Raw genomic sequence first — 15,875 nt, 5'->3', positions numbered from 1 at the left:
GGGCATTCTATGTTTTTGTTTGCTAAATCTGGCAACCATAATTAATTAATTAAGTAGGGGCTCCCCCAAATCAATAACCTTCCTCAGATTGGGGCCTCCCCAGGGCATATCTAATGTCCCCTCTCTGGTCACTCACTTGCCCCAAGCCCAAGTGCAGACATGTGGACGTCACAAGAACACTCACCTGTGTTGTAGGCAGTGGGCATGGAAGAGAAGGGGAGGCCCTGGCTGAGTAAACTTGGTGTTGCCACGGAAACCACTGGGGTGGTGAGAGAGTGGGTAGACTGGGAGACACCAAGGCGCTGGGCATTGTTCTGCAGGAGAAAACTGTATCAGGAGGTGGCTGATGGGTGGGCTTGCCTTATGTTGGCCCTCCATTCCAAGGCCAAGCTGGGGACCCTGAATCACAAGGCCAAGGTGGGGTGCCTTAGCATGGAGGCCCATGTGGATACACATATGCTGGTGCATTCACAGGTACACTAAGATCCATGGAGAAATACATGCACACACAGATTCATTCACACTTACACACATGCAAAGAGAAAGGCGTGTATGTTGGCCCTGTGGCCAAACACCGGGCCCAGTCTCCTGGGGCAGAGTGAGAGAAGGGAGAGACATTATTCTTCTTTTCCTGGCTAGTCCCTCCACAGTCCACTCTCCACCCACCTCACTGCAGCACACGCCCTGGTAGAAGCATGCTGGCATCTGTGAGGGGAACGCGGGGCCTGGCATGGCGTGTGCCTGCATGTACGCACACACGTGTGTGGGGCTGTCAGCTCCATCTGCCTCTGAGTCACTTGTTTATTCCAACTCCACGCTGGGGCCGAAACTGCCGCCGTGTTGGCCGCCAAAGCCTGCCTGCCTTTTCCAGCCTCTCTGGCCTCCCATCAGGGAGTTGGGAAGGGAGGAGCCCCCGCCCCACTCCTGGCTGAGGATGAGTATGTAAGTGTCGGGGGGGTGGGGCGGCTGTGTGCCTGTGAGACGGGCTGAGTGTAGGAGGGAGCATAAGGAGACAGAGGGAAGCAGGGAAGCCCCCCAGTAAGAAAGACAACTCTGGCCTTGGCTTGGGCCTCAGCTTCCCCTGGAAAACCGACTTTACTGTCTAGCACGCATTCCTCCTAAGGAGGTCCCTGTCCTGGGTTCCAAGAATGCCCTGTGGGCCTGAGTGGAGTCAGAGGGCTAGTGGGATCCAGCCCTCTGGTCCAAGGGCCTAAACTAGATGTCAGGGTTGGGACCTCTGAGGCCTGGGGCTGGCCCACTCCCCTTGACACATACACATACACATATATACACGCACACAGGAAGTTGTGTCTGAATAAATATAACATCACATAAAGACATCCATGTACACAGGTATGCACACATGCATGTCAATCCCCTCACTCTCACCCTCTTCACCTCTGTATTCCGCATGGCACTGAGCACAGCCCCTGGCAAATAACCAAATAAACAACACCACTACACACATAGGCGAAACAGCAAGGACACACACACACTTCATGCTGGGGAACACAGAGAAAGGGCTGACCCGGAATTCAAAGCCACAGCAAACATCTCACAGCCTCACTTACCAGATCTAAATGGTCCTCAGTCTGAGAGCAGAAATAAAACCAAGGGGATGATTCAGTCTCTGGACCCTGCCATCTCCCCACACTTCCATCCCCATAGCCATTCCATCCACCCTCTGCCTAAGAGCAGGATGGCTCTGCCCAGCCTAGACGGACAGAGAGCTCTGCACTGTCCTAATTTACAGAAGATGCTACATCCCCAATCAGTTAGAAGATCCTCATAATCTAATCCCCATCCTTCCTGCTGAAATGGCAAATCCTTTCTATTATCCCCCATCATAGGACCTTCCCTCCTACCTCCTGTCCCTTTTCACTGCCCTTAGGCTGGTATTTCTGTGTTCCAACCTCTTAAAAGGCCTGCTGGGAGGAGCAAGCTCATGAAAAGCCATGCTTCCATGGTCCCTCTTGGGATGTTCTGACTGCTGGCTAACCTTCATCTCTCCTGCTAGATGTCTGCTATTTCCCCTCTCCCTGCTCTCCCATTCCCCAGCCCCTGCCCTTGGCCCAGATACCTACTCACCAAGTGATGCATTAACCCTTTTCCTCCCTGGGAAGTGATGACCCGCAGGTCGGGCTTGCGGCTGGGAGCTCCAAGCTGGGCGCTGTGGGTAGGCGGGGGTGGAGACTTGGCAGGGATGACCTTGTTTAGGCTGTTGCCATTGGCCACAGGGAGGAGGCCAGGGGAAGCCCGAGCACTGACATAGCCATTCCCTGGAGAAGTGACAAGATGAGGGTAAAAGGCGAAACACGGGCCTACCCTAATCCTCAGCCTTGTTAACTTCCCCATGCCAGTATGCCAGTACTGTCACCCAGAACCTCTCAAAGCCATGATAAGGTTTTGAGTGGGTGCTGAGCTATCTCATATTACCTAAAACCTTCCTGTCTCAGGAATAAGGAGAGGACAGTACCCCTTACTAATCATTGGGTTTGTTCCCCTGCCTCCAAGATGCATGTGATGTGGTAGGTGGTGGGGGGAGCTCTGAGGTTGGTGGGAAGAACTGGAAAGCAACCAATGCCTCTGGCCCCCGCAATGGCCAAGAGGTTCTTCTGCAACAAGCTTCTCCCCATGTTTTCTCTTCTTTGTTCTCCACAGGGAACAAGTCCAGTTCTTTCAGATCCCACAATCTGCCCCAGACAGGACCCACAATGACCAGGACAGGGAAGGGGTAGCAGTCTGGAATCTGGGTCTCAGTGAGAAGCCTGATCACCAGGGCAAACTACCAACCACTCAGACTGCTCCCTCTGCCATGAGCTGGGATGCTGTGATTTGCATCAGTACATGACAAGTTGTTCACAACTTGGGGGAGACAAGCCATTCGCTGGTGGTAATGGAGTTATTGGCATTGGTGACTGATAGCACAGCCACCACCACAATTAGCCTGGTAATAATAAGCATAATAACTATCTTTTACATTTGGTCCCACTCCACAATCTACACAGACCTTCCACACACATTATCTCATTTAATCCTCACATTAACCCTGTAGGATGGACAGGACACGTATCATTAGTCCTGTTTACAGAAGAGGAAACTTGAGCCTGGTTGGGAGAGGTGTAATAACTTGACCAGGGCCACACAGCTGGCTGGAGGCCAAGCCAGGGCTCTCACCAACTTTCCACATGCTGGACTTGAGGGCCTACAAGTACTAATATTTCCTTAAGGTCTGCAAGCACTTCTCTGGCCTTCTGCTTGGAGAGGTAGGGGTATTCACCAATTCTCCCAATTTCCTGACCCCAACACACAATTATTGCTGGGGAGGTATTATATGGTGACTGAGGCTGAGCTAGGGGATTCTGAGGTCCAAGGATGTGGGAGTGACCACAGTCAAAAATGCCACCTTGCTCTGTCCCCTAAGAGCACACTGTTGTCCTGGAAGTGTGTGGCTGCTTCCATCCCAATTCCCAGATCACTTTGGGAATGGCAGGAATGTCAGGGTGACGTCAATGGTGACATTCGAAGTCTCAGTCACCCAGCTGGACAACGGCTCAGGGCAGGAGGGGCTGTCAGCTGCCAGGGGTTGGGGGGAGGTGCAGGGGAGCAGCCTTTCTTCAGTGGCTTATGCATGTGATGTGTGCTCACAAGTACACATCTAAGGTCTGGATATTTCCATAGGAGTGAGAATGTACGTATGTTTGAACGCAAGTGTGAGTGCGTGTGTGAGTCTGTGCCTACTGTTTGTCTAGGCAATGCCAAGCATTCTCATACTCCATAGCCACCCAACTGGAAAGACTTGGATCTTCCCCCTCCAACTAGAAATGTTGGTCCATCTTTACAGTTTGTCCAGAATTCTGTGAGCCTATATCTCTGCTGATCCTCCATACCAATCACTGCTACAGACAACAAAATCCATAGGCTTAAAAATCTTCTGACTCTAATTCAGGTCCTGGGATCCTCCTCTCCTCTAATGTAGGTCCTTCTTGGTCCTTGGACCCCTGAGGCCACTGAGCAGGCAGACCTCCCCATCCCCAGGTAAAAAGACAGCTGAACTCACCGACAGGGCTAGGGCAGGCGCCATTAGCACTGTTGAGGTCTCCCCCCAGCATGGCCCCTGGAGGAGAAACAGAACCATGATGAGCTAACAGGACTCCCCCTTCTAGACTGAGTCTTGGGGACTGAACAGGAAGAGGGGATCCCAGGAGGAGTCATAGTCCCTTCCCTCAGGAGCCACACAAATGGGAATGCTGTGGTGGGTGAAGGAAATACTCCTTGTTGAAAATGGAGTCCCAAAGCTGCCACCACACCTCATTTCCACCTCACATACCCACCTACCAGCTCACTTACCCGCACTAGCTGGCCGCTGGGGCAGGCCGGGAGACACACTGTTCCTCTGCAGTGCTGGCTGCTGGGGGGACAGGAGCCGTGGGTCCGTGAGGGATGATGTCACCAGGGAAGGAGTGACCAGGGAGCTGCTGGGATTGCTGAACTGCAGTGAGCTCTGATTGGACACGGGCACCGTGACAGGCATGGCAAAGTTGGGGGCCGGGACAGCTGACTAGACAGAAAGACGGAGTGGCAGGGTCAGGCCAGGTCGGCCCCTTATCCTGGACCCACTTTGCCTGGGAGGGCAGATAAGGGCTCTTCTAGTTTCTGGGCTGTGCATCCTAAGGCCAGCAGCTCAAGCTCTGCCCTGGGCCCTCCTGGAGTCCTGCAGGCCACTCCCACCAAGGAAGAACATTGGTGGGAATGCTTCAGGATCCAGCTCTGGCCCAGAGAATGAGAACAAGGCTCTCCTCACTGCAGACAGGACCAGGGACACCCCCTAGTGGAGGTGGGTTAGTCCTCAGCCAGGCAGGACACACCGGGAGCAGGTTAGAGGCCCTGAATACAGACCCAGATCCCCACACACAGCTGTTAAAGGCCTGCGCCATGGGTCAGGGCATCATTTCACTTGCAGTCTCTCATCTATCTGGCCTGCTGCAGAGGAGTTCACACCCACCTCACTGCTTACCCATTAGCAGTACTGCTTCCCCTAAACAACACTGAGTGTCTTAGGCTGGGGCATCAGAGCAGGCCCAAGGGGGTCTCTCCCCCAAAAAGATCTGAACAAAGTGCACACTCTACTTTCTTGTCCTCTAAGGATCTCATGTCACCTACACACTTCTTGCTGGTGAGGGAGATACTCCAGACCACTTTGGATATGCTTCATCCAAGATGAGTCTCAGCAAGGGTCACAGGTTTATCATGACCAAGGTCAGAAGTTCCTCAGTGGTTACTACTAGCCCCAGCGTGGCTCAGAGCAGGACATCCATCAGAGGCAGCCGAGGGCCGGGCGCGAAGCCACACCATGCACCACAGGGAGGCTCTCCTCCATGCGACTACTCACGGCCAGTCTATAATTCTGCATCATTTTATCAAACTCCTCGTCTATCTTTTTATATTTCTCTTCCGTCTGGGGGGTCAGGGCAAACACCTCGTCCACCTCAGGGCTCTCACATTCCCTGTGCTTCTTGTGCAGCGCCTGGGGGGAGGGGCCGGAAGGGGGAGCCGACAGAGAGAGAGTGAGTGGGGCTCACCCCGTAGCGCCGGAAGAGCCCGTCCAGCTCCTCGCTGGCGCGCCGGTACTTGTCCTCCAGCAGGGGGCTCTGTTCCAGTGAGTCCTCCCCGTCGGGCTCTGGGCTGTCGCAGCCGTTGAAGCCCTTCTTCCTCAGGGTCTGTAACCGCACCACTACCATCAGTGGGGTGAGGGTCCTCCCCTGCCCACCTGCTCTGAGTTCCTTCCAGCCCTTGTCTAAGATCCCCCTACTTTTCCCCAACCTCCTTCCTCAGGGTTTCCAGCATCTCCCCGGCCCCCTCCCTCAATGTTACCCTCCCCTCCCCACTGACAATGCCTCCTGGGGCACTGTGTGAAGATCAGCTTGCTGGGGGAGGCATCAGAATATGGGGATCACTTGGAGGTGGGCCTAACCCAGGGAGTGCACTTGGCACGGAGACATGTGCTTCCAAGGTGAAAGGTAGGGAGGGGGACCTACAGGGGGAGGGGAAGCTGAGGAGCTGGTACCTTGGACCAGCCCCTGCCTGACCACCTTTTGGTGAGCCCTGGCCAGAAGGCACTGAGCATTCCCCATGGGGAGGTAGTCAGGGTGGCTTTGCCCTTCCCAGTCCCTGGGCTCTGCTTAGGAGAAGAAGGAGGAGAGAGAAATAGAGATGGAGACACAGAAAGAGAAGAATGAGATGTGGAAAAGCAAAGAGGGAACTAGCCCTTACTGAATTCCTACTGTGTACCACTCCAGACTCTGTCCTTGCCCAGAGGACAGAGTTTGTCACACATACCCACTGTGGTGACCAAAAAAAGTGGAGGCACACCTGGTGGGTCTGCAGCAGCTCCCAAAGCTGCCCTCTCCATTTTCAAAATATCTTTACAGAGACTTGCTTTGTCTTTTAAATGAATGTAAATTTTACATTCTAGTCTAGAGTAAATCTGTTTTCTCTAACATAAAAATTAAAAATTTTTTTCCAAGGGCTGGCCCGTGGCTCACTTGGGAGAGTGTGTGCTGACAATACCAAGTCAAGGGTTAAGATCCCCTTACCAGTCATCTTTAAAAAAAAAAAAAAATTCTTCCAAATCTCTGAGTAGGCCTGTGGCTTCCTGGGCACGGGCACAAGTTCTGTACCCCCAGGTATATGCAGCTCAGTGTGACAAGCAGGAACTGGGCTGTTTCATTTAATTCACACAGCACCCTTCAAAGCAGCCACTGGCCCCATTTTGTGGAGGTGGACACCAAGGCTCAGGGAGGCCAAACCACCTGTCCAAGGCCACGTGGCCAATAAAAGCCACAGCTGAATTCCAAAGGAATTCAATAGTTCACAATGTCGGCTCTCTTTGAAACAGAAAATATAGCCACAGGGACCCACAAGGAACAGAGACAGAGCAGGAGAGATGGAAACAAAGAGGGAGACAAAAAAGGAAGAGTCAGATGCAGGAGCAGACCAAAGGATGGAGAAAGGGGGAAAGAGACAGAGAGAAAAAGAGAGAGAGAGAACTGGAGAGAAGACAGGGCAGAGAGGTATTATGTCATGCCTGACAGACATGAAGACTGATTCTCAGAGAGAGTAGCCCCACCCAACAGCTAGGCAGCCCAGGTGTGGGCCTGCTCACCTGTACTGCCCTTCCTTTCTCCTCTGGCCCTGGGTTTGTGTGAGAGCATGTGGGTTTACTTGTGTGTGTGCATAGATGAGGGGTTACGAAGGGCAGGTATACAGATGCATGTGCACAGGTAGGTTTGTGTGTATGGGCTGCATGGACACGTGCCCATGTGGAGGCACACAGGGGTGGTGTCTGTGTGCACGGGCCCACCTCAATGATGTCAGCGTTGGTACGGCTCTCATGAGGCTCATTGTATTCCGTGTACTTGAGCAGCACCTTGTCCATGTCAGTGCTGGCATACTGGAACAGCTTGTTGGAGTGGTTGAAGATGATAAGTGCGATCTCGCAGTCGCATAGCACGCTCAGCTCGTAAGCCTTCTTCATCAGCCCAAACTTCCGCTTGGTGAATGTCACCTGCAGGAGGGCGGATGGGCAGCCGGGTCTGGCTAAGTCAAGGCCTACCCAGGAGTCCTGGCCTACAGGAGCTGTGTATAGTCCCTATCCTCAGGAGCCTCCATTCTCAGGGTGACATAGCCCCTCCTCTCAGGAGTCCCTGGCCTGGTCAAGGAACAGGCTAGCACCCTCTGCCAACACATGGCCAAGACACAGACCAGAGCCAATTCAATGAAGGGAGAGGATTTAGATGAACAGAACTCTACACCTCTGTCCTGGGAGCTATGAAGCGGTCAGTGGGGAAGAAGAGAAGGGCTTCCTAGGGTGAGAAGAGGGGAAGGATTCATTTTGGAAAAGAGGGAGTGCCTGGGCATGGCCTAAGGCTTGCATATGGCTTCTGTATGGGGGCACAGGTCCATCTGGTTGCAGCAACAAATGGCCTCGGAGTCCTGGGACACAGGGTTCTAAAAGCTGCAATGAGGTGAGGAATCCTCTTCTCCCAACTCAGCCCTTCCCCTTCTGTAATAGCTTCTACAGTCTCCCCTCTTTCAGGAAGCCCTCTTGGACTATCTGGAAGGAGTAGAGGCAGAGGCCAGTTCCCAGCCCTCACCCCACTGTGGCTCTAGGACTTCCTCACCTGTCGGTTCCGCTCATCGGTGATTCGCTGGATCTGAATCTTTTTCCTCCCCATCTTCTCTGGGGGTCCTCAGTGCTAGGGAGGGGAGGGGCTTGCTGGGTAGCAGGTCTTGGCACACCTTACACTGTGCTCATGAACGGTCTGGGACCAGTGCTCAGTTCATGGTCTGCAGGACACCTTCTGCACAGACTCCTGGGAGGAGAGGGTCATAAGAAGACTGTCAGCCCCCATACCCCCCAGCCCTGCTCCTGGGGATGTGGGCCAGGCTCACAGCATCCCTGGAAGAGGCTGGCAGAGTTTGAGCCCCACCCTCAAGATGAAGCAATGCTGGCTACCTGAGGCAATGGCATGCCACAGCCAGGCACAAGCTGGAACTCACACCAGGGCCCAGGATGCTGGTCCAGGCCCTTTCTACGTGGTTGCTGCCCTCGCGCTCTAGATCAGACAGAATACGTGCTGCTCCCTGGTTTCTAAGGGTCTGTGTCTTGGAAAACGCCCCAAAGCTCCTTCTCCCCAAAGCTTGCTTGGAGTAGACACCTGGGCTCTCCAGCTGGCCCAGTGGCCTAAGAAGAGTGGTTCCCATTCTGGAGCCTGGTGTGGAAAGCATGCTGGGTGAACACCTGCCCAATCAGTAGACAGCAAGCATGGCATACATGAAGCCAGGAAGGGCTTTCTCTGAGGCCCTGACTTAAAAAGCAGTGGTCCCCATTCCCGGCTCGTGGAACCTGGAACCTGGAGTCCCATAGTGGGCCTTGGGCTGCAGAACCCCTATCTCCCTTCAACCAGAGTACTTCCACACCAATCCATTTTACTCAGTAGGCCTTGGCCTAAATTTGTTTTTCTTTTTTTTTTTTTTTTGGTGGCTGGCCAGTATGGGGATCTGAACCCCTGATCTTGGTGTTACAACACCATGCTCAAACCAAGCTCTAACCAACTGAGCAAACCGGCCAGCCTCGGCCTAAGTTTTGTTTGAAGAAAGTGCTCTGCTGCTTAAAACAAGCAAACAAACAAACAAACAAACAAACGAACCACTCCTCTAGACCACAGGTCAGCAAATTTCTTCTGTAAAGGGCCAAATAGTAAATATCTCAGGCTTTGCAAGCCACAGAGTCTGTTGCAACTACTCAGCTCCGCCATTGTAGCATGAAAGCAGCTGACGGCAACACGTAAACGAAAGACGGTGGCTATGATCCAATAAAACTCTACAAAACAGGCAAGGCCACTGGCAGCCAGGGGGATGCTGTGCCTACAAAGGCTGAGTGAGCCCTCGGGGACTGGAAGGCCCTTGGTGGGATGGAGGCACGAGATGACCTCAGGGACCCTCCATCTCTGTGATTCCACTGGGAGATGCTGGAGAAGGGCAGTGAGCAGGGGACCCATGCTTTCTTTTCTTTCTTTCTTTCTTTTTTTTTTTTTTAAAGATGACTGGTAAGGGGATCTTAACCCTTGTCTTGGTGTTATCAGCACCACACTCTCCTGAGTGAGCCACGGGCCGGCCCAGACCCATGCTTTCTAAAGCCACTCTAGTTGGGTCCTGGGAGGAGCCTAGACCAGAGAAGTCCAGCCCTCTCCTCCACAGTTTCCCTTCCATATAGACCCTGCCCAGAGACCCTATTGAAGAGTCCAGGGAGGTGAGTCCCAGCCTCTATGTGCCCTCCCCCCTCCCCCAACCTAGGCAGAATTGTTGCTGGGATGTTTGATGAAAGGGACCCCTTCCCACACCCCTGACTGCCACTGCCAATGGTTGCTGAGTTTCCCTCAGCTTTTCCAGCCCCATTCCACATGGCCCCTTAGATACCACAACAGATGCCAAAGTTCAGCCTTGGCATCTTGGCCATGGAGGGAATGAGGGAAGGGAAGGTGGGGACTTGGGAGGAGCCAGGACTAACCCTCCCCATCTTCTCCATTACCGCGACTGCCCCTCAGGCTTTCCCCAGCCCAGATGGAAAGAGAGCTTCTGCTCTGTCCAGATATAAATAATTACAGCTCTCTCCCTGCTTGTTGAAGGAACTTTCACCCCTCCTGCTCTTCCCAGAGAAGGATCCCAACACCCCACTTCCTCTCCTCCTTGTCCTCAAGGTGCTCCATGGGCCATGGCTCTCCTCCTCTCCCTCTGTGTATTCCCCCACCCCCCAACCCTGGGATGACATCAACATCAGCCCATCCAGCCCTGAGTTGCCCAGCAGACACCTAGGCCCAGAACCAGCTCCAGCCACCCCATTCCTCACGTGGGACCCCAATCTCTGCCAGACACACATTGCAAAGGCTCCAGCCCAAGGATTTCAGCTCGTCTGCTTCCCAGTGCAAGCCCAAGTCCATTCTTCCTAGAGTTATGGTGGTGTGGTCTTAGCAGGGAAGGTGGAGAGGGCACACAGCGGGCAAGGGGTGTGGAGCTTTGATGAGCTGGCTTTTTAAATGAGATTCTCTGGCCTGGCCTTGAAAACCCCAATCTAGACTGGTAACTACTGCACTCCTCTGGCTTACAGCGTCTATCTTCCCTTTTTCCGCCATTTTATTATCTTTCTCTCACCACCTCTTGTTCATTAGCAAATTCTTGCTGAGATGTAACCTCTATCAGCTTACAGCCAATACTGCTTTTTCCTCCAAGTTGGAGAAAATCCTCTTTGTTCTCATGACCCTCAGAAAAGTCACTCTTGCAATCTTTCTAGCACTTATCACAAGTTAATTATAACTTAACTAATTATAATTCTGTACTTCTATTTAATGCTTGGCTCCCCTATGAAACTGAAGCTTCATGAGGGCAGGAACAGTACTCTATACTTGTAAGAAGGAGTTCAAGAAATGTCTGTTGAAAGGAAGAAGAGATTATTTTATTGTTGTGAAGTCCTTCTTGCAGTCTAACCTGTCAGTCCTGCTGCCATACCAACTCCTCTTACTCTGTGCAGCTAGAACCCTTCCTCTCCCAGCTGCTCCTGAAGACTGTCCTTTGGACACCATCCACCCTCCAACATCCCCTACCACCTCAGTCCTCAACCCTCCCCACCCTCAGGTTGGCTGGTACAGAGGGTGAGACTCTATAAAGTCTTCTAAGGAGCAGCCCTGAGCACATGGAGATAGAGAGGATGGGGTTGCTTAGGCAACTGTCGCCTGGCAACCAGCTCCCTGGCTGATCTCCTACACCCCCCCCCACCCCCGCCTCATGCTGGGGGAGCTGGGATGTGAGAGGGATCAGGGCTGAGAAGGCAGGGAATCCACAGAGACCCACTGAGCATCCTCTGATAGAGAGAAGTCAGGGTTAAAAAGATCAGGCTCCATCTATCCCCTCTCCCTGTCAAAGTAATCCAAAGTACTTTTATAATTCCCAGCATCCCAGGGCCCTTTCCCCATTGCTGCTCCCACCTCTGCACCAACACTGGCAGAGGAGATGTCCCTGCCTTGGGTAGTCCTTCCTCCTATCTAACCAGGAGCCCTCCTACAAAGCAGGTTCAGTCTGTACTAACCTCTTTCTCCTTCTGCTATCCATTCTACGTTGTTGCAGGGTCTTTGAAAGCCCTGGGGCAAGAACATGAACTCAACCGTGACTTTGGAAGGGGTGGCTAGGGCCTAGGTGGTCAGAAAGGAGACTAAACTGACCCTATCCAAGGTGTGGAGGCCTATCCTGTCCAAGCTTTCCTCCTAACAAATTAGGGAGATTTTAATGAACACCTGGACCTTCTTAATTAGCCCTCTGCCTAATTACCTAACCAAATGCCAGGAGCCACAGGCCTAGGCATCTGCTCTCCAGATGTGAGCCTCTCCTCCCACCTGGGCCTGGCCCCATTCCTCTTCTCCTTTCCTGCCTGTTCCTCCTGTAGGAAGCCCTCTCACATAACCTGGCCCTTGGCTGCTTCTCCGCTAACCCTCTCTCCTTTGCTCTGCCTGGTATCTGGAGCCCAGGGCTTGGGAGGACGTGGGCTGCCAAAGAGATAGGGGGTGTGCCAGATGGCCTTCCTGCTCTGATGGCTCCAATGCCTGCCCAATCCTGACCTCAGGCTACAGCTATGACTCCTAGGGCTGACAGCATCTGTGTCACCAAAGTATCCCTTGGAGGCTCCAGCTACCTGACTCTGATTCACTTCTGTCTCCCTGGACAGGGCAGGGTTGGGCAGGGCAGACCGCTTGGGTGGCGAGGGGTAGGGGCAGATAGAGGCATGGCTTTCCTTTTTTTTTTTTTTTTTAAAAGATGACCGGTAAGGGGATCTTAACCCTTGACTTGGTGTTGTCAGCACCACGCTCAGCCAGTGAGCGAACCGGCCATCCCTATGTGGGATCCGAACCCGGGGCCTTGGTGTTATCAGCACCGCACTCTCCCGAGTGAGCCACGGGCCGGCCCAAGGCATGGCTTTCCTAATGGAGAGGACAGCTGGGCTAGCCTCAGAGAGGCAGGCACAGACCCAGTGTCTGTGGAGAAGGGTGGTTGTGAGAAGCTCCACAAATGGACAGCAGGGAGGATGCGGAGCAAGAGGCCCACCCTTGACAAGGAGGAGGACCTGAGGGGACCAAAGACCATGGGGGATCCAGAAGGCCCCCCCCCCCCCAACACACAGCCATTTTTCCAAGCTGAGCTATAGACCCAGTAGGAACCTGAGGGTCATGTTTGCAAATGAGGTACAAATGATATGCAAAATGTACCCTAAAGGGGGACTGGTTTGGAGGGGGCATGGGAGAAGAAACAGGCCCCTGCCTCCCCAGTGTAACACCTCTTGGTACCTGAGCAATATTCAAACCATTCTCAGGTTTCAGAATGATGCTATCTCAGTTCCTGTGTGAGGGTGGCCTGGGGCCAGTGGTGGGGGGGCTGAGGGGGAGCGGTCAGGGCTGCCTCCCAGGAGCTGCAGCTGCAGCAGGGCTGAGCAGGGCTCTCCTTCCTGTGGAGCTGCAGGAACAGTCCTTTCCACTGGCTAGACTCCATCCCTCTCTCCTACTCGTCAGGAGAATGCCTGCTTTTCCTCCTCCCTCACACCCTTCCACTCACATCCACCCTCTGTCCCAGTGGCCCCAAGTCTCAGAGAAACTGTAGGGAATCTCCTTCCAGAGCTCCCCACCAGTGCAGGTCAAAATAGAGATGCCCAGAGAGGCTGAGTGAGCAGGCCCCATGTCACAGAGCGATGGTGAGAAAGGGAGCTCTCATTAGATGCGCCCTTCATCCCTCCCCGCAGGCTGCTCGAGGCTGCAGGCTGTGGACTGGAGGGGAAGGCAGGAGGCACTGGAGACAGCTGTCATCCCTCCTCCCGCCCCTTCCCTGTGGCTGGGCTGCAGGGCATGAAATAAGCAGCAGGCATTGGGGGAGGGGGTGACAATCCAATCCACCTGTCACCCCCACAGTCAGGCGGCCTCAAGCAGCCTGCTCACTAACGAGGGAGGAGGCGTGGGTGAGGGAGACGCAGAGGGGGATGGCAGAGGGGGACAGACACACAGACACAGGAAAGAAGACAAAAGAGGCAGCCAAGTCAGAAGGCAGAGTGTGGGGCAGGAGCGGAGGCAGAGACTGACTAGTAGAGGGCCACAGGAGAGAGGCAGAGGCAGGAGAAAGAGACAAAGATTCAGAGAGAAGCAGCAGAGAACAAGAGACAGGTTCAACAATGCTCACAGGACTCTGCCTCTAGGTCGCACTAGGAAAATAACTTGACAGGACACCATCCCTGCCCTCTGAGAACCTGCAGTCCAGCCAAGAGACAGACAAGGGAGGGGCAGTCCCACCCAGGGCAAGGGCAGGGATAAGCAATAGGGCCCGTTGGTCCTGGACTGGGCCCAGACTCAGCCCCTGGGCAGGAGCATGAAGGCTCTCCCAGGTGTGGGCTCCCAAGGGCAGGCAGGCCCTGAGAGGGGGCAGAGGTGAGCACCAAAGACCAGGGCTGCGAGGGTCAGTCCCCTGGGTCCTGCCTCAATTTCCATCCTACCCCCAGGGCTGCTCACAACCTTCCTAGTCATTCTCTCTGAATCTCAGCCCTGGGACCTCTTCCCTCAAAGCAGAGACATGCTGAGGAGGTCTGGGAGACGGGGAGGGGAGGTGAACCCCGTGACTCCCCCAAACACCCAGGCAAGAGGGTCCAGGGGCATTTTTCTGTGGTTCACACAGGGAGCCCTTCCCTCACAAAGGAAGTGGGGGGCATTACCCTTCTTAAGTCTGAGCAAAGGCAGGGCTTGGGGTCTCACCTAGTCCTCCTCTACCCCATACACAGCCCAATTCTCACATCTCCCGCTGCAGGGCCTGTTTCCCACCCCTGCGCCTGGGCCTCTCTCTGGTCTTCCTCTTCTGCTTTATTCCCTCTGTCCCCTCTCTGTGCCTGCCACCCTCCCAAGGCAGCCTCCTTTCTTCACCCCACAGTGCTTCTAGGGTCAGTTCAGAAAAGGCAGGGCCTCAGCCCCAACCCTTCAAAGTTCTGTCTGGCAGGCTCACTATCCAAACTCCTGGTTCCCACCATCTTCCCTCCCTCAGGGACTCCCCTCCCCCAGCCCAGCAGCCTCAGGGCTGGGCAGGGGCTATTTTTAGCCAGGGCACTGAGCTAATTTTAACTCACCAACAAGGGACCTGGGGGCGGGCTGTTGGACTGGTAAGGGAGGCAGTCCAGGAAAGCTGGGCCTGGGGCAGGGATGGTCTCAGGTCCAACGCAGCCTAGGAGTGTAAGTGGGGGGCAGGCACTGCAGTTTCAGCTTAAGGGACAGAACCGAACTGCCAGGAGGAGAAACTGGGGTGGGAGCACGGCTGGGAGCCCTCCCCCCAGCTTCCGCTGGAGAACTCTCCTGTGCCCCACCCTAGGCTTCCCGCCCTCTTCTCCCTGGCAAATCTCCTGGGATGGGGTCATCCTGTTCTCTGCCTCTCCAGTGAGGGTCTGTCTCCTGAGCCTCCTCCACTTCTTCCTCACCCCAGCTTGTCCTTCCTGTAGTCTAGCTCTCATCCTTCCTGTGGCTGCTGTGAGACTGTATGGCTATGGCTCCCTACAGAGGCAGCAGCCTGACCCCCAGGCTCCAGCACCTCCCACCCCAGCTCTACCCTTCCCCTCATGGCTTTTGGGCTAGCTCCCAGGTAACAACCATACCCCACAAGTTCCTTAGAGCCACCCAGACTGATCTCAGGAAGTATATGGGGGGCCACAGGAGACTGAGTCCCAGTAGGAAGAAAGTGAGAGAGAGAGGGCAATGAACAGTCCAGGGAAATATGGGGGCTCTGGGCTGGGGTTCTGGATGTCTGCATTCTAGTCCCTGGTCTGGCTCTAACTCACCGTGTGACCTTGAATAAGTCACTGCCCCCTCCAGACTTCACCCCATTGGCCAGTATAGTGGGTAGCTTGAGTGCGCGAGGTACCCCAAGTGCCCTTCCAGCCCACACATTCTGTTCCTGTCTTCTTTGAAGGAGCCCAAAAGGAAATGAGGTCAGGATTGTGTGATTCCATGGAGAGGTAACTGAAGCGATGGCCTTGTTGGGTCCATCATCCTCCAGCTGTAGGGGAAAGGCAATATGGAAGCCAGAGGAGAATAGGGATGGGGCTGATGAAGGGGAACATGTTTTTTGAACAGTAACTCCGCAACAGATGGCCAAGGGTTGACAGAGGCCCATGGCGAGACACACAGGCCCTTGTGGCAGAGGTTCAGCCATCCCAATCTCCTCACACACCTGGAATGCCTATCAAATCCAAGGCTTGAGGACTCTTGCTTCTGGTTGTTTTTTTTTTTTTTTTTTTTTTTTTTTCT

The 15,875-nt window shown here is 54.1% G+C and overlaps 1 protein-coding gene across 2 annotated transcripts in view; it reads right to left on the bottom strand.

Moving 5' to 3' along the window:
- Window positions 1–15,875, bottom strand: part of MEF2D (myocyte enhancer factor 2D) — a 34,403-nt gene that overhangs the window by 9,116 nt on the left and 9,412 nt on the right. The window contains exons 2-9 of one of the 2 annotated variants that reach the window (XM_008570549.1): window positions 8,184–8,375; window positions 7,364–7,567; window positions 5,583–5,720; window positions 4,351–4,561; window positions 4,061–4,117; window positions 2,089–2,279; window positions 1,572–1,592; window positions 185–314 (exon numbers count right to left, since the gene is read on the bottom strand). In XM_008570549.1, the coding sequence (XP_008568771.1) occupies window positions 185–314; window positions 1,572–1,592; window positions 2,089–2,279; window positions 4,061–4,117; window positions 4,351–4,561; window positions 5,583–5,720; window positions 7,364–7,567; window positions 8,184–8,237 (1,006 nt within the window). In that variant the 5' untranslated portion in view covers window positions 8,238–8,375. The remainder of the gene's footprint in view (window positions 1–184; window positions 315–1,571; window positions 1,593–2,088; window positions 2,280–4,060; window positions 4,118–4,350; window positions 4,562–5,582; window positions 5,721–7,363; window positions 7,568–8,183; window positions 8,376–15,875) is intronic. The other variant, XM_008570557.1, reaches the window with a different exon arrangement.

The sequence above is a fragment of the Galeopterus variegatus genome, unplaced genomic scaffold (assembly GCF_000696425.1).
Source record: "Galeopterus variegatus unplaced genomic scaffold, G_variegatus-3.0.2 Scaffold33, whole genome shotgun sequence".
NCBI classification, from domain to species: domain Eukaryota; kingdom Metazoa; phylum Chordata; class Mammalia; order Dermoptera; family Cynocephalidae; genus Galeopterus; species Galeopterus variegatus.
Note: the sequence above shows the minus strand (reverse complement) of the source record. Positions and strands in the feature narration are given on the sequence as shown.